Genomic DNA, 19,104 nt, shown 5'->3' with positions numbered 1-19,104 from the left:
AACGTCATCGATGTTTTATTTGCGAGATGACTGTGTATTGTCACGAAATAGAAATATGATAGGGCCTGTCTCCAGCTTAACCCAGTCGTGCATAGGAAAAATCTTACAACCCTTAAAACAGTAGGCCTATCTTTTTCAGATTTTTAAAAACCTGTTGTTACATAGTATTCTCCTTTTTCTGCATTCTCTTACTAACTTTCGTGCTTCAAGTTCTACACTTTTTTAAATAAAACACCCAAGATAGATTGACATTGAAAATATCTAAATATTCCAAACATTGTCTAATCTAAAGCTAACACAAGTTTTGATTATTTTTTTTTAATATTTGTCAAGGATGAAACATACATTAACTTTACAAAACATCACCATATTTTGTTTCTGAGCAAGTACAATATATAGTAATAACGGACGCGTCTTTTTACCCCAATGAACCCCAATGATACCCCAATGATACCCCAATGAACTTTGAAATACCCAAATGAAACTAAGTATGTTCACAATTGATACATTTAATGAATTTTATGTAACAACATGTTACACAAATGACATTTCATCTTCGTGCCGTTTTTTCACCGATTGGGCCATATCTTGTAATGGGAAATGATTAAAAAATTTTAAGCTAAAATTTGACTCAAAGATTGTTTGTGACCTGTAATTATGTCCTGATGGGAGCTTTGGTCATTTGTGCTAGCTCAACATAACTTTAAGAAAAAGAGACATATCGATTCTTTTCCTTTAGATAAAGACTTCAGTTTTGATTGTTTCATTTGTGAGCTTGCTCGCAGTACCTCTAGTTTCGTAAAAAAAAAAAAAAAACTATCGATGTACATTGTATACATGTATTAAATTATACAAAACATATTCCTTATATTAATAACACAAGGCACCTTTAACGTGTTGGGTCTAATGTATAGATATAAGCCAGTAAATTGAATATATAGAGCACTGAAAATGGGTGTTGCTAAAACGCGGAACTGAAAACGGAACGGAAAATCTTATCTAATGTTATTTACTTGATAGATTTGTTAATCATGCTAAAAACGATATACTTTATATAATTCTTAATTTTCTTTTGAAAGATTAGCAATATTAGATTATTTATTCAACAGTGATTATTTCCTAAAAATTAACAGTACATGCGTTGACCACTATATTCTGTCCCAAAATATCCTCCATTTACATTTTTCTGAATAACGATATATATTTGTTTTGCCTCGGACTGGAATGTCTCGGCGTCATTGGATGAATAGCGCGTCACGTGATTGCCTTATAAATTTCTTTATACGGCGAGCGTCAAAATTTATACGGCAACATGGCGGACCTAACGTTATTTAAGCTGATTTTTTACACAAGTGTTCAACCATACCTTTGCTTTTTAAGCCCCAAAATATTTAGAGTGACCCCCCCTTTGCCCGTGACGTAGTATTATGATCCTACAATATGGCATCCAGGTTTGCACAGACGACTGACGAGAAAGGTAAAAAATTAGAGAATTAAGCTAAGAATTTTAATATTATGTATTATCTTTTGTTTGTTTACATATCAAACTTTAGGTCCTCGACAAAACAAAACACTTATTAGGTTTGTTACTGACTGTGTAAAGAAATTTGTGGGATCGGTAAAGTCCATAGAAGGAACAAAGGAACAAAGATTAACCCTTGAAATTTCACAAAAATCTAAATAAGGATAGAGTTTATTGATGTGAAAAGTTTTCTGTCTACGGCATGATTAGATCATACCTAGTTAGCTGTTCAACGTGCCTTGGGCTAGTGACCCGGCGCAAGTTCTGCAAATTTTTCGCAACGTCAATTTAACGCTTCTCATTGTTCCTGTGTTTTAAACACCTTACAAACGAACAGAAATAAGACTTGTTCTTTATTTCGCATCTTTTGTTTTCATTTCAAGATGTCATCATTTACATTTTCTCTCATTCTTGATTTTTTGTGGAAAACATTTCGGGTTATTTTTACACGAAAGTCAAATTACTGTAAATGTCTCCTTCAGTCATTTTGTACTTACAATTATTTTAGAACTGTTGACAAAAGTTATCGTGTAAAAATGCTTGATATTTAGTCCCTTTGTTTTAATTCTAGTAAAACCATCAGTAAAAAAAAATGACGAACTGAAGCTCTTTATCCCTTGTCATCGTATAGTTTTTGCTTAAGCAATTGCGTGGCCTTAAAAGGTCTTCTTCTGATATTTCAACCAGTTTGAAGTATATTCGCTGCGCCGCCTAGACCTCAACATTCAGAGTGAAGTCGTTGTCAGATTTCTATTGCTTGGTAAATATATTCGTACCATATTCGTATTTCAACTCAAACATCAGTGAAACTTGGTCAAAAGGTAGTCGCAAAAATTGTAAAATGAACATAATTATATTATTTGATTTTTTATAACATAAACTGTAAGTGTACGGGCACTTAGAAAGGGGATGTTCAAGTTTTTAATCTCAGAGTTCATTAAAAACATTTGATAATTTCGAGAAAACTTGAATCATGTTGTGTAATATTTAAAGATAGAATTAATTCCATCAAACCGTGTATCAGTAATCGAAATGTTTCATCATTATCTCCCTTTGAAATAGCAGGTGTGCATACAAATATGTTTCCGGTATATTTCAGCCCCACATAAAAGAAACATCCATGCATAATTTTTAAGCTTTATGGTGCTGAAAACTTTTCTGCATAGTAAAATTAAATTATTTCCTTCGTTGTTGTCAAGTAAATTTGATTTATTATTGTATACCTAATTAGAACTTATTCAATCTTTAAATGAATAATATACTTCGAACAATCGATGTGTTATTCCGATTGAAACATCCTTATTTAGTCCGACTGGTCTAAAGTTATTTTATTCTAGAAGCACTATTGTCAGGGGAAAAAAAGAAAATGAACAAAGACATATCAGTAAAATATACAAAATAATAAATAAATGAATACAACCCCTAAACCATCCACTAAACAACGAAAGATAACAATTCTCTCGTTTATATTTCGTGTCCATTAAAATGCTCTGTACATAGCTAGACCTAAAAACATGTTTTTCTTTTTTATGTAGACAATTCAGAAATGAACGAACATCGGACTCAATTTCCAAAAAATACGATAATATTAAACAAAGAGGTAAATATATAAATGCTCATGCACATTCATCTTAATTCAATTGAACATTAAGTCAATACTATACGAATAATATTTAACACTGAATCTCGTATTTCGAATCTCGTATTTTGAATCTCGAATCTCGAATGATCATTCTCGGCTTTCGTACACACGCTAGCGTTTTATAATTTCATTTTTATACCATGACAGACATCTTCCCAATTCAAGAGTTTCTGATCCGCTCCGCTATATATAAACCGATTTTTGAGAAGCGTTGCAAATCAGAAACCCTTGAATTGGGAAGATGCACGGCAGATTGGTAGTTAATACTTATACTTTATTTGTAAACAATGAACGGATTGTGTTCTACGTCTTTACGAATAAATGATGAATGCAGAAAACGGGAAAGTTGAATGGGATAACCCCTCTCTCCCCAATTGCTTTTTAATTTTGCTCCCCAATTGCTTTAAAATCTTATTTGGGACAGTAATGAAAAATTATAGAGAAATTTGACCTTGGAACAAATTGTATATATCATCCATTTCAGTGTGGATTTTTTAAAACCCTGCCAGCTCCTCTAAATATTCAGCCATGGTTTGGATTTTTTATTTTAATTTTAAAGAATAGTTTTTAAAAAATAGAATAAAGAAAACTTTCGGTAAAAAATGAGCAAAAACAAAAAGAAAAAAAAAACCTTGTCGATATTAATTATATACATGCACGCTGTTTATTCACATGCTTGCGCGGAAGATCTTTTAACTATGCACACATTTAGTTTCATTTGGGGTATTAATATTTCAAAGTTCATTAGGGTTTCATTGGGGTTCATTGGGATATCATTTGGTATCATAATAGTATCAATCGGTGTATTTGGGTATCATTAGGGTAACATTGGGGTTCATTGGGGTATCATTGGGGTTCATTGGGATATCATTTGGTATCATAGGGGTATCATTAGGTATAGTTGGGTATCATTAGGGTAACATTGGGGTATCATTGGGGTTAATTGGGGTTCATTGGGATATCATTTGGTATCGTAAGGGTATCTTTCGGTGTATTTGGGTATCATTGGGGTAACATTGGGGTTCATTGGGGTATCATTGGGTTCATTGGGATATCATTTGGTATAATAGGGGTATCATTAGGTGTATTTGGGTATCATTGGGGTGACATTAGGGTTCATTGGGGTATCATTGGGGTTCATTGGGGTTCATTGGGGTAAAAAGACGCACCGGTAATAACTATAATTATAAATTTTTGATTCCATTTGGAAAGGGTACATATGAAAACCGAAGTTTTGCTTTTTGTTTTCTTTCATGACCTGTTAGGAAACCTTGCATTTCAAGAGTAAAAAAGTCATAATTTCAGTTTTATCAGCTAATGACAGAATGTGCATAGCTTTTGGCATATATTGTTGGCGGTTTTTTTTTTCAGAGAGACAGTATATGTAGCAATCTAATGTTTGATCCGCTCGCTTACTTGCAAAAAAGGCAGAAAAATTACAAACAACTGCATTTTCATATAAGATATATTTATTCAATTTTCATAATGGAGAACAGATATAGGCCTAGGTTTTTCGATAAAGAACTATCCAACATGTAGTTGATTTTCACATGGTAACATGTGCAAACATCTCCAAAGTCAAGTCACATCCATGATATATTTATTTACGCACATCTAATGCAGATCTACAATACAACTCCCTTACTTACTTACCAAACTTTTATTAGAGAGCTGAACACTGCTTTAATGAACTATTTTTCCTCACCAGAAACTCTCTGTTTCTCTACTTTCTCTTTCAGTCACTTGCAGTAATCGCTAAAAAAAACCAAAGTCATACAGACTTAAAATAAATAACATAAAATTTTAAAGCACAATGTCTTTAAAGCATGAAAAAAGAGATGGTTTAAAATTGTTGGCATCACTAAACGTTTCAACGGGCACCCTTTATGGTTTGAACTTTGCAACAGAATCAGAGTCTGAAAGGAAGAAACACATATATTCCTTAGTGTTCGCATACATGTCACTAACATATGACTACAAGACTGTTTCTCCTCATTTTCTCATGTTTGGTCTATAGGTCACAATAGAATGTTAAGACACCGTCAAAATTTAGAGACAATTTACAGAACTAATAGTGCACCTTATGCATGCTTATGAAGCATTAGAGCTTTAAAACCCTTCAAGGACAACATAAATTTCCTTACGATCAGATAACGAAAAGAGGTGGTTAACAAGAAGGAGATCGAGTGTTGGTTTAGGTTGTAGCCTTTTAAACAGCAAGACTGCCGATCGGTGGGATTATAACCTATAATTGGGGTTCAATAACCTAGCATCAACGTCCCGGTAATCAAGGTTAAAAGGGAAGATGAGGAAAGCATAGTTTATAGCCACAACATAGGAATTTACTTCTTCAAATTAGTTCTAAAGTACCATCACCTAAGGATATGATTCACCTGTATGAATAACGCAGCACTGTTAAGGCTGACTATGAAAATATCTATGGATTTAAACGTTCGTTAAAAAGATGCATCTTTTAAAATTACGAAATAAAATTTTAAGGTAGTACATCCATAACAATCATATTTCATATCTGTTAAATTGCTTTGATTAGGTTTGAAGTTTGATAACTAAAATATTAGTGTGGTTTTAAGGGATTTCATTAATAATAAAGATTCATCTCTGAATTTTTTTTAGAAAATTGAATTATTAACAAATTTATCCCATCTTGAAGTCTATAGAAAAAATGCATTTTTGAATATATCTTTATAGTTCAAATAATTTTCTCACAAGTGTCTTAAAAAGAAATTGCAAAAGCTTTCGCGGGTAGGTTAAGGCAACTCCGAGTTTAATGACCGTCAAAATTTAAAAACTGGGTTTTTTTTTAAGTAAACAGTGCGGAATATTAATACCAAGGGAATGTGTTCAGCAAGATATTATTTTTCTCCTTCGGAATCGACTCGATCTTTGAAGTTGCCGTACCATGGTATCACGTGACAGTTATAAATAGATCAATTTTTTACCTTAACAAAAAATCAAAAAGTGTAACACTACCCCGAAGTTCATTTGTATGTTTGCTACAATAATTCGATCGGCAAAAAGTTCATGTTCATTAGTATTACTGCTAGAATCCTGTTGCTAATCGCATAAAATAAATATTGTAAATATTTATCGGAAACCCTCTCAACTTCTATAATTTCATTGTAAATACTACGTATTTTTCATTTAAAACAACGAAGCACAGGATTCTAGCAGCACTTTTCAAGTAGTTTAGGTCATATACCGTTGATATATACCAAAGTCATCTTTCATAATATCCGGGGTAGTGTTACACTTTTGCCTTTTTTTGTACACACTGACAGAGGAAATGCTGGTCAAGCCATATAAATATCGATCTGCTTACCTTATAACACTCGCTGATTAAACAAAATATCCATGCCTGATTATATCCTTACTGACACTCATCTAAATCTTAGGTATCTGTATTAAATAAATCTTATTTCGGCATTGTTTACACTGCATTCCGATGATTTGTCTCCCGACATGATCTTCTCTATTAGACATGCTTGTGACGTCATCAATGATAATTATACGTAATAGAGAGAAATCGAAGATATATTCAGTTAGAAGAGTTTTTAGTGATATTTTATGCATGTAGTTTTTGTATTTTAAACCAAAAATAAAGTTAAAATCGACATGTTTCTGAGTAAAATATGACATCATGCTGCTTATTGTGACGTCATATCGATCAGAGGAATTTGATCGCTGACAGTTGCCTTATCATACCCGCGTTCCTTTTCTTTGATAAAGCTAAAAAAATAATTTTTTACTGTACATATTTTGAATATTTTTAATTTTTGCAAGAGGCAGACAATTTGTTTAAGTTCCAAGTGCAAAAAGTTCATTTAATCAACTGCATACATATTCCCAAGTTTGGTTTATGTCGGCCTCATAATAATTTTAAAATAGATATTCAATATAGTTCATATAATCAAAGTTGTTTAATTCACCTCAGTTATGGATGGACTACCTTAAGCTATTTTATTATGGTAAGAAACTGATATCAAATGAAACAGCATAGTAAATGCCATTTTATATGAAAGTGTGGTCACTTGAATTGATAGTCATGTGATATGTGTTGATATTTCTCCCGAATGGAGGTCTAACAAATTACAATATTGTATGGCCATAGCCTTTTTTTAATTAACATTTTAAATGATAATTAAATTGTACTTCTCTAGTAGATTGTAAAAAGTGTCCTTGCTTTGTAAAGAGTTCATTTTAAGAAATAGCCCTGGTTGAAATTTATAAGACCTTTGCTTAATACTTTACATATATTTATTAGTCCCCAACCGGTTTTCCCCGGAGGGGACTATAGCTTTCATCTGCTTCCGTCCGTCTGTCCTACTTCAGTTTTCCACACTTTTTTTTTCTTTATGCTTTTGAGGAATAATAGCGAGCGCAGCGAGGCGGCGCGAAGCGCCGCTCGCGTAGCGAGCTCCATAGACAACGTGTACGAATGGAGGAAATTCGAGTTGAAATCTGCACATTGTTCAAAGAAAATTTTATGAGGCCACGTGAAAACGTTCTACTATCCCAGTGATCCTTTGCGGTGCATAGCAACATGGTGGAACAGAAAGTGTTTCTACGGAAAATTCTTACCTCTACATCGCATACATCATTTTCATTTAACAATAAAAAAAAAAAATCCTTCTAAAAACATTACAGTAAACAACACATAAGCTTACGTAAAAAAACTGAACTTTTGCTGACATATGACGTCATTTCCTTCTCCGAATTTGTCCGACAGTTTACGAAAACCGTCGAGCGCAAAAGAATGTTAACTATGACGTCACAAAGATCTCGCGTTTTAATTTCCCGCGATACATTTAGAGGTGGATCAAGCATATGTTCTGGATCATGTAGGAAGTACTCAGTATCAGTGTTAACGGTGACTTTTTGGCTGATTAGTTTTGTTTTGATGATTTTTTTTTTGCTTAGTAAATACACATGCAAGTTCCATGCTAAATTTATTGTCATATTGATCCAATCATATATGCATACGTTAGGTAGGTGACAAAAAATTATTAAGAAAGAAAAGTCTAATCATTATTAGATCTACGTGCAGCCACGTCAATTTGTAATGAATAGATAAATGAAAAGAATTAAACTGTTAAAATATCTACCGGTACATGTATTTGTTATATAGTTGCATATGTGGTCAAATAATATTGGATATCACACACTAAGAAAGGGGTGAGGGCACATGTCTACAACGCTTATATAGCGTACAAAAATTAAAAAGATTTAAAACAAAATTAATGTCACTGAGGAAAATAATTAAAACACGGGTCACAGCAAGGAACAAAATGAGAAATAACAAACAAAATTTATTTTTACTGATTTTAATGATCATTATTAAAAGGTAAAGAAAAGATAAAACATAATTGTATCTACATAAAAAAAAACGGCGTTATGTTTATCAAAATATTTTAATACAATGTAAGTCTGTTTAACATTTTATTAATGCTCAGTGGTAGTTTGTTTAAGTGTATAAGCCTAGGAAGAGAACATTGGAATAAAAGTTTGATAACTTTGGGTTCCTTGCGGTGGTAAAAGTTTTCAAGACAAAGCCAAAGTTTTTTGTTTAGGGCAAGTCCACGGGTTGCATTTAACAATGATGACATTTGTGTGGTTGCTTCTGCGCTCGCCCAAACGGTCATACCGTAAAACATATTATGAAATTTGCTGAACAGCTTCAAAATGTCATACTGCACATCAAGTTTACACTTTTGTAGCGTCTGGTTGAAATATTTTCGAGAAAATTGATTTTTTAAATGCCAATTTTTTAATGTTCGGGTTCGTTATCGGGTTCGGTGTGTATCAAGTATGTTTTCAGTAATAATATCGTGCATTCCCTGGACCATTCCTTTTATTGTTTCTAACTAACAAATAAGTTCTGTAAAATAGTTTCAAGCATTGTGTTGTAAATTTATTGACAGGGATTTTTTTTGTATTATTATCGGGTTCGTTATCGAGTTGGTCTGTTGAGACGGGTGCCGGTCACTTCGCCCCAAAGCCAAAGCGCCCCATGCACGAGCGCCCCAAATTTTTTTTAGAACGCCCCAAGTACAATTCACGAGCGCCCCAAGTGTATTTCACGAGCGCCCCAAATGTTATTTTTTTATGATTAATTTTTTTCACGTGTTTGTCACGAGCGCCCCAAATTTTTTTTTTATGGATCCTTTTTTATGATTAATTTTTTTCCCGTGTATGTCACGAGCGCCCCAAATGTTGTTTTTTTATGATTAATTTTTTTCACGTGTTTGTCACGAGCTCCCCAAATTTTTTTTTATGGATCCTTTTTTATGATTAATTTTTTTCACGTGTATGTCACGAGCGCCCCAAATGTTGTTTTTTTATGGATCCTTTTTTATGATTAATTTTTTTCACGTGTATGTCACGAGCGCCCCAAATGGTTTTTTTTTCATGATGAAATCTATGTTATGAGCAACACAAATTTCCAAATGCTCCGAGTTTCGATGTAGTTTTCGAGTCATAATCTATTAATGTTTAGTTTTTTTTAATTTATTTATTTATTTGGAGCGCTCCAAAATAAGTTTTGCTATACAAAAATAAAAAATGCTGATGTAAAGCGATGACTAATATTTCCGTAAAATGTTTTTTATACAAAGATCAAAGCATGAGCACCGAAATTGATATTCACCAATCAATATCAATCAAACAATATGGCAATTATCTACCCAATTGACTGTCTCCTAATTACCTTCCAACGCCCCCCCCCCCCCCCCCCCGTTACGTCACATATCGTCCATCCAGGGTTTTCGGTGTTATTCCTTCGTTGACATTCGCACGATGGAGAAGTGTCTTCTTTGCAAGAAAAAAGGTAAGTGAATATTTTCATATATTTTCTATCTTTGCTTAACAAAACATTAATTTAAAATATTTAATTTGTAATTATTATTTTTTTATTTATTTTAATTTTATTTAGCACGGTCATACTAATATGTAATTTTAGAAAACTCGTGCAAACAATTTAATTAGAGAATCTAAAATAAATTTTGTTCGTATCTTTAATATATACTAGATTTTTACCCGTGCGTGCACGGGTTGACATTGCATATGATATCGGGCATTTACAAAATATATACATCGAAACACCGTATATTGTTGACATTTGCATAACGACACTTCAAGCCTACAATAATGCTATTAATTTCACTACACTCTGTTCAGTTGGAATAATCTAACTGTGTCTCTGGAAATGCCTTTATGACAGTCAAAATGCCTCCATCGTCGGAACCCACGGGTTCATCGTCGGAACCTGTGGGTTCCGACGATGAAATGTCTCCCATATACCCGTAATGTAGCAGAAAATTGCTGAATCGCTCCAAAACGATTTTGGAGAAAATTAAGTTGCATTGAATATAACTGTCAAATTGTTCACAAAAACCATTTTAAGCTGTAAATACCTTTCCTCGAAAAGTTTAAATCTATAATTGCAGAATCCAACATATTTCAACAACGTTTTTTAGGGTCATACTAAAACACGCCTGCCGACGCCTGCCGAGGAAAACACGCCTGCCGAGAGAAAACCGCACGCCTGCCGTTTACAGAATGAATTAAATGGACAATTTCTTCTATATTTAGGTTCTCTAAACTAAATTAAAGGACCTGGCACAAAAAAAAAAATTTTCTGATGATTATTTAGATCAAAATTAATAAAAATATGCAATTTACCTGACGACTTGTTAACTCGTACATGGATTTCGTACGCCCGCCGAGAAAATTAGCACGCCTGCCGCTTATCTAATGGGCTTTTTAAAAAAATTCTTTTATATTTTACCTTAGGTAACTATATCAGTCATCATGCAAATACAAGCTTGGCTTTAAACTCGTTTGTCGTCTAAGAACTCGCATAAATCCGTGTTGGTATGTAAAGAGGGATAACTCGTGGCAGGCGTCTCCGACGCCCGCCGAGAGAAAACCATACGCCTGCCGTTTTTCAAATAGATTATTTTAATTTTTTCTTCGGTATTTCAATTCAACCAGCTAAACTGATAATCATGATGTAAAAAAATCTGAGTTTATAGCTAGAAATTAACACAAAATCATTAAAAAATGCAAATGACAGGACAGGTCGTACGTAGATTTCGTACGCCTGCCGAGAAAATACGCCTGCCGAGAAAATATGCATGCCCTCCTTGTATCTATGCCCTTAATTTAAACCATTGTCTTTGAAATGTTATTTTAATCAACTAGATAAACAATCTTAATAATAAAAATATGGATTTATACCAATTTGTCAACATAAAATCGAAAAAAATAATTCTCGTAGATATCAAGGAGAGATAACTCTTGGCTAAAGTTTTTTCCGAGAAAATTGGAAGGACTTTTTCTTGTTCATTGCATTGTTTTACCAAGTTTTATGATCGTCATAAGAATATGGATCAAAGCCAACTTATAGGATCTTATACATATAGGTATTTTAATTTCAAATGATATATTATTAATAATGTATACGTTAATTAGTTGTGTACAACATCATGAACATGCGCGGATCCAGAAATTTTTTCCAGGGGGGGTCCGAAGGATAATTGTGTTTGCCAGGGGGGGGGGGGGGGGTCCGAGGCATATTTTCGCGATAATTTTACTATGTAAATTTAATAAATTTTCATTTTCCAGTGGGGGTCGGGACCCCCCCCCCCCCCGACCCCCCCCCCCCCCCTCCTCTAGATCCGCGCATGATGAACATGTAAAAGCACTTTTAGTGATTAGGCTAATAGGTCTTGCATATATTTCATAATGAATGAAGATCCATGATGCTTCAGATGTATTATGTTACATTATGCAACTTTGATCTTCCCATAAAAGTTTTCATAAATAAACCCTTATTTAAACAAATGTTAAATATATCAAGTTGGCAATTAATTATTTGCACCAATCAACATTCGCAATATAACTACTAATTTTCTACAAAGGTTTAAAATGATTCCACAGCCCATTCGTTCGTTTAATTAATAAAACATCTCTAATTATTTGAATCTTCATCCCAAACAAATTGTCCTCTTACATTTATTCTTGGACGTTGCTGACAAAAGCAGAATTTTATGCATTTTTATCAGAGAGTTTAAATTCCCTTCAGCATTTTATTAAATATGTACTATTTTAACCTTCATCATTCCACGACTAACCATATGGCTACATAATGTTAAATTGTGACATCATTTTGGGTAAGAATACAAGGTATATTATCAAAAATTTATTAAAAGAATATGATATCCACCATATAAAAGGGCCGGTTAGTAGACTGTAGTTATACCCACTGCGCTACAAAGATAGTCAACAACTTTCACATAATAAAGGGTTTTTAAAGAGCATTTGAATTCATTTGGTAGATTTTGAGTTTGATGAAATATTATACATGAAAATATTAAATTATATTAAATATTCTTATAACATTTTCAATTATGATAATTTTGCTCTTATGCTGATTTAAGGATTAAAAATGAAGGCAAATTTGAACAACTGCATTTGGCCCTGTTACTTCCCTACCAGGGTACAATAGATGTGTTTTTTGTCAGTAATGATTTGCGCGTTAATTGGTCGCAGGTTGGTAATCAAGGACGTTAGCCATATAGAAATTATTTACATGTCGAATAATTTCTATATGTTTCCAGCTCTAGCCACGGGGAGGCCTCCTTGTTGTAGAGCCATAATTTTGAATTTATTGTTTTTTGTTAATAGGTGTATGTAAAAAAAAGTCCAAAGCAACCTAAAATTATTTTCTTAACTCATTCTTCACTTTGTTGAATGATTGTTAAAGTAAAATTTACAGTAGCATGTGACCATACCATAATAATGCTGTTTCAGATGTAATTATTTAAAAGCATGGTCATTTAATTTAAAAATGAAAAGTACAGGCCAGAGGAAGGAATTTATTTTGAATTTCGGGGCTTTTTACAATTGACAGCCAAGCGAATTTGTAATAAATAAGTTCTAGTTGCTTCTTTATTTAGATGAATTCCATCATTTAACCAAATGTGCTTTTTGGGTTTGACCAATCCCCTTAAATTCCAAAAAATAATGTTTGTTGAATTTGAATAACATTTTCGTAGCCGAAGATTTATTTTATCCACTAACGAGTTGAACATCGGTGGTTGAATAGTATCTAGTCGCTGAAAAAGACTTCCAATATATATAATTTCAACAGATTTTATTTCTAAGAGAACTTCTAAAATGTTTTGTATTCCTGACACCACTTCCGAAACGTTTGCTGAATTTAAATTTATGTCATTTTCCCCTATTTGTAGAAAAACTTTTGTAGGCCTAAAGTCATTAACTCTACCTAGAATTTCATTGTGAAGAGAACATGTAGTTCCCTGCTTCTCGCTAAAAAAGTGGACAAAATGATTTGGCAAGTTTAAATGAAATGAACCTTCTAAAATACTGTCTTCCAAATGTTTTATGAAGCTATGACCTAATAATGCGACGCGCTCTTTTAAGTTCTGGTTAGTCTGAGGAGGAGGAGGAGAAGAAGGAAATGGTGAACAGAGTGCAGTGGGTTCAGAGGGCTGAGGAGGAGAAGGAGGAGATGATGTACATTTTGCAGCAGGTTCAGAGAGCTGATGAGGAGGAGAAGAAGAAGGAGATGTTGTACATTTTGCAGCAGGTTCAGAGAGCTGATGAGGAGGAGAAGAAGAGGGAGATGGTGAACAGAGTGCAGCAGGTTCAGAGAGCTGAGGAGGAGGAGAAGAAGAGGGAGATGGTGAACAGAGTGCAGCAGGTTCAGAGAGCTGATGAGGAGGAGAAGAAGAAGAAGGAGATGATGTACATGTACAATAAATTTAAGACACACCCGTCCCATTGGGCCTATATATCATTTAATATTTATTCATTTGATGAGATATCGGCGCTTCTGATTGGTCGAAAAATTTCTTTGATACCTGCATCAATAAAATTTTTGCCGGATCTACTTTTCTCAACTGTTTTGATCTAACACTATTTATAGAACGGGTATTTCCAAGATAAACACTGTCAACAAAATGTAAAGTTGTGTCTGTTTTATTGTCAGCAAAGAAAATGCAATCTTGTGAATATAAAAACTTGAAAGTTTAACCTTCAAAAATGAACGAAACACATTATTTGATTCACGAAATAGAAAATTAAGCGTCTTCTCACGATTTCGTCTGCTTGAGATCAATCAACATTTACAGCGAGGCTGGCTGTTCCTTTTCCAGGAATATTATAACGAACATATAGGCCTATAAACTTTCACGGTAACACTGCACTGCTGTTCAAATTTGGTAACGATAATCATAAGTTTCAAATTTACACACGTACATGATCGGTCATCAGAAATAGAGTCGTAAAGAAAAGCTATGAGTAATGCATCAACTCCTTCGGCGCATTCCAAGCGGCAGATATGCCATTTAAGTACATCACTGGCTATCTAGTTACCACAACGTTTACAAAAGTCGCTTATACATACTATTCTTTGTCGACATATCGGCTATTTTCGTACACGATCGCCTTTCCTTGGATGGTTATGTCCAGTTGCATTTTCCAGCGATCTCACATGAAAACTAGTTTTAATACGAGTTTTTCTGCACAGGGAATAATATCACAAGCTATCGCATGTATTTTCCTTTCGTTTTCAATTCAGCCGGTTCAGATTTTAACTCACTATTTGTGTTTAATCCATTAAATTCAGCTCAATAGCTCTGCATCAGCTGAAGGCGCATCCATTTTGAATACTGTTGCTGTTGTTGTTTTGTATTCATACGCGCCGCTTCATTTACATTATTTACATGTTTGATCAATGACACTTCACATTTTTTTATTTGAAAATGTTTTATTAAATGATAAGAAATGAAGATAATAATTTTTCTATTGATCGACGTATCAAAGAAAAAATTGACCGGAAAACTTTTGGAAGATCTCATCAATGTTTTCTTCCACTTTTGGAGCTGCCTTTTTCGTTTTCTGTGTTTTATTTTTTTTATTTTGTGAGTTTTTGACACCTTCCCCCGAAGCTTTAACTGACTTTTCCTTTTCCTGCCTTTGATTTTCTGGCTTTTGAATGATTTTTTCCATTTCTTCCTCCACAAGATGAGCATGTACAGGTTTCTTTTGTCTCTTCTCTAGTTCCCTCCCCATCTTCATCAGCACATCTTCATCTTCATCAGACCCACTTTCACTTTCCTCCTCCTCTTTTCCTTCACTGTTCAGCACGACCTCAGGGCGAGAAAACTTGGACTTTGCCACTGGCTGTGCTGCCACCTTCATCCAGGGATTGGAAGACAAGGAAGATAACTCTCTCTCTATCATTTCATCTTCTGAGTCCATCGCCTCTTCTTCATCATCTTCACTGTCGCTCACTGCGACGGACTTTTGTGTTAGTTGCCTACTTGTGTGCAGCATATCTTGGACTCTCTGCCTGGCCTGTTCAATCAGAAATCATTTCATTACTGGTATATCAATATCTTTGGGAGAGGATGTAAAGAAACACAAAGCTCAATTTGCATTTTTTTGTGTGAAAGAACATTTTGCATTTTGGTTTAATAAAAAAGGAAAGATTAATTTTCATTGGTAAAATAATCTCTATGGACGAGGATGTTAAAAAAAAAAGCTTAAACAAAACATGATTTGCATGATATCCATGAACCATATCAGTCTTATTTGTACCAGGTGCATGTTTTTGCTCTTTTTTTTCAAAAGGTATGATTCCTCTGATCTTTAAACATTGTTGACAATATAAGCGGTTCTCTGCAATTAAATTGTTCAGCTATTGTGACTGCCTACCTGGTCGTCGTACTTGGCATACAGCATTTGTTTCTTGGAATATTTACTGCCTCCTCTGTGTTTCAAACTCATTCGCTCCTACAAAGGTATTAAAATACTGTCAGCAATATATAATATAAACAGGGTATTATTTGAACTCGGAATAATTATTTAACTCGGAATTCAATAAAATTCTGATTTTAGCTTTAGTTGCTATAGTTATACAATAGTTTTGCAATAATGATGATGCATGGTGTAGAAGAGAACATTTGAGGGTTACATTCATTGACACACCTTATATAGTATTTTTAAAATTATCATTTCTAATTTTAAAGTCTACATGTGTATACATATACAACTATAATCATTTCAATAAAGTGTGTATGTACGAGTCATGTACTTTTATATTTATTTTTCAATTTATTTATTGGTTTTATTATTTATCATCTGTTGTTGTGTTTTTCTTTATTTACAGATTGGGGGGGGGGGGGGTTAGTTATTTTTGTGTTCTGTGTTTGTTGAGACATGCGCAGAAGGGTTAGTCCATGCCTGGCATGGACTAACCCTTCTGCGCATGCCTCAAATTTGCTCTTTGATCTCTTTTCTACCTGAAGTGTAAACAATTTACTTCAGGCCAATAAAATCCAATATTGTATTCGAAAACCGACGCAGAATTAAACATACGACTAAATTCTATAGGTACGGTGATAGACTTCCTTTAGCGTAATCTACAACATGTACACAGCAGACATAACGTTATGCACGAAATCACCTATTGATAAAATTCCATAATCTCCCGAATACCGTCACCTGTACTTGCACCCGCGTTGTACAACAAACTATCTCCGGTGTTGATCGCGACCATTTTATCCACAGCAGAAAATAATCACGTTAAAATCTCTTCAACGCCATATACACACAGCCATTCTCCCCAACATGTAAGACGCAGACTACAGGAATGCTATCGTCACTTTTAACTGTCTGACGTCACGCTCACACATTTTCCCGAACTTTTTTTTCACCAGCGATTTTAGCCTATAACACAGTGCTGCTACATGCGGTGTCAACTATTGAATTTGTATGCATTGTGCATTCAGTTTAGCGTTATTGTCCCCCACCCACCATGCCCACCCCCGGATTAGAATTTTTACTATTTGGGAATATTCCCTCTTCTTTTTATTGCATGAAAAGATATTTGGATGAGCACAACCCCCCCCCCCCCCCCCACCACCGCACACTTTCAAAAGCTATGGTACGTGCCTGCGTATGATAATGAAAAGAGTAATTATAGCGAGCGCAGCGAGGCGGCGCGAAGCGCCGCTCGCGTAGCGAGCTCCATAGACAACGTGTACGAACGGAGGAAATTCGAGTTGAAATCTGCACAGTGTTCAAAGAAATTTTTTTGAGGCCACGTGAAAACGTTCTACTATCCCAGTGATCCTTTGCGGTGCATAGCAACATGGTGGAACAGAAGCGTTTCTAAGGAAAATTCTTACCTGTAAATCGCATACATCATTTTCATTTAACAATAAAAAATCCTTTTAAAAACATTAAAGTAAACAACACATATGCTTACGTAAAAAACTGTACCTATGACGTCATTTCCTTCCCCCAATTTGTCCGACAATTTACGAAAACTGTCGAGCGCAAAAAGTTAAGTATGACGTCACAGTGATCTCGCGTTTTATATTCCCGCGATACATTTAGAGGTGGATCAAGCATCTGTACTGAATGTAACGTGTAGGAAGTACTCAGTAGGGAGTCACTAATACTGATACTGCGCTCGCTATTAACGGTGACTCTTTGGCTGATTAGTTTTGTTTTTATTTTTTTTTTTGCTCAGTAAATACATATGCTAGTTCCATGCTAAATTTATTGTCGTATTGATCCAATCATTGTATACGTTAGCAGTGGCGTGGTTACCTTTTAATTTACTGTATTCAAAAAAGGTAAGGGGTCTGGGGGCCGCCTTGAGGCCCCCAGTAGGTCCAGGGCAGAGCCCTGGTGGGGGCCCAGGGGGCGAAGCCCCCGGAAGCTCCTAGATTTTATGTTATTTGAATGACAAAACAGTCTTAAAAATATGACATATTTTAAGTATTATGAATCCAATAAATATGAACAAAAGTTGCTGAATTCCGAGACAAACATTATTTACCTGGTACTCTTCGAATATTTTCTTTAAAATTTTAAGACCCCCGATGCTCTTACAATTTCACATACTGTATGTGTAAGGGAAATGTTGAATTTTAAAAGAATGTGTAATTATACCGAGCGCAGCGAGGATTAATGGTAACACGTATATATAAAAAAATCATTGAAAAATGAAAGTTGAATCAGGGGTACTAAGGCCAAAAAAAATTTCTTCCAGCCATGGGCGCCGCCATATTGGCAGCCATTTTGTTTTTTAAAAGTTAATTCGATCATTGTTTGACCGATACTTGTCGATGTTTATTGCCCCTAAACTCGATTAAATAAGTTCCAGTGTTTCAATAGAAGGTTATTTGAATTAAAAGAAATTAAAAAGGAAATCAGATAAGTTTCAATAGTGCTTCAATCAAGAAACACGACTTGTTTTATGTATGTCTTATCAAATTATCAGATGGAAAATAAAAAACATTAACGTCAAGAAACTGATCTTTTAGATTCTGAATAAAGTATTCAATTTTATTACATTGGCATTCATATGAATTAAATTGATGAACAATGAAAGTAGAAATAAAAAAAAAATCGAAATCACGTATCTCTCTTCGGCTATTTCCGAAGACAAAACTTGAACGTTTTACGTCTGAAATATGACGTCATAATGTAGACTGAGCACGCGACGTTTAGTTTAACTTTGACGAATGACTTGAGTAGGCAACCATGCTGGCGGATCCTACTTTGTGCGTTTTAAATAGATTTTATTATACAAAAATCAAACTGCACTGTGTTAAATCTGCGCTCGGTCCAACGGTCACACCGTTTACATATTATAATATGTAAACGGTGTGACCGTTGGACCGAGCGCAGAATTAACACAATTTAATGCAGTTTGATTTTTGTAGAATAAAATTTATTTGAAACGCACACAGTAGGATACGCTTGGTTGCCAACTCAAATGATTATAGCTAAAGTTTAACTAAACGTCGCGTGCTCAGTCTACATTATGACGTCATGTTTCAGACGTAAAACGTACGTTTTGTCTTCGGAAATAGCCGAA

The 19,104-nt window shown here is 34.3% G+C and overlaps 1 protein-coding gene across 1 annotated transcript in view; it reads right to left on the bottom strand.

Moving 5' to 3' along the window:
- Window positions 1–14,170: 14,170 nt before the first annotated feature.
- The window catches only part of LOC105329502 (U3 small nucleolar RNA-associated protein 14 homolog A), a 29,834-nt gene continuing 24,900 nt past the window's right edge, over window positions 14,171–19,104 (bottom strand). Inside the window, exons 10-11 of the mRNA XM_066070923.1 lie at window positions 15,927–16,004; window positions 14,171–15,566 (exon numbers count right to left, since the gene is read on the bottom strand). Coding sequence (XP_065926995.1) covers window positions 15,027–15,566; window positions 15,927–16,004 — 618 coding nt within the window. The 3' untranslated portion in view covers window positions 14,171–15,026. The remainder of the gene's footprint in view (window positions 15,567–15,926; window positions 16,005–19,104) is intronic.

This window comes from Magallana gigas, chromosome 9 (assembly GCF_963853765.1).
Source record: "Magallana gigas chromosome 9, xbMagGiga1.1, whole genome shotgun sequence".
NCBI lineage: Eukaryota > Metazoa > Mollusca > Bivalvia > Ostreida > Ostreidae > Magallana > Magallana gigas.
Note: the sequence above shows the minus strand (reverse complement) of the source record. Positions and strands in the feature narration are given on the sequence as shown.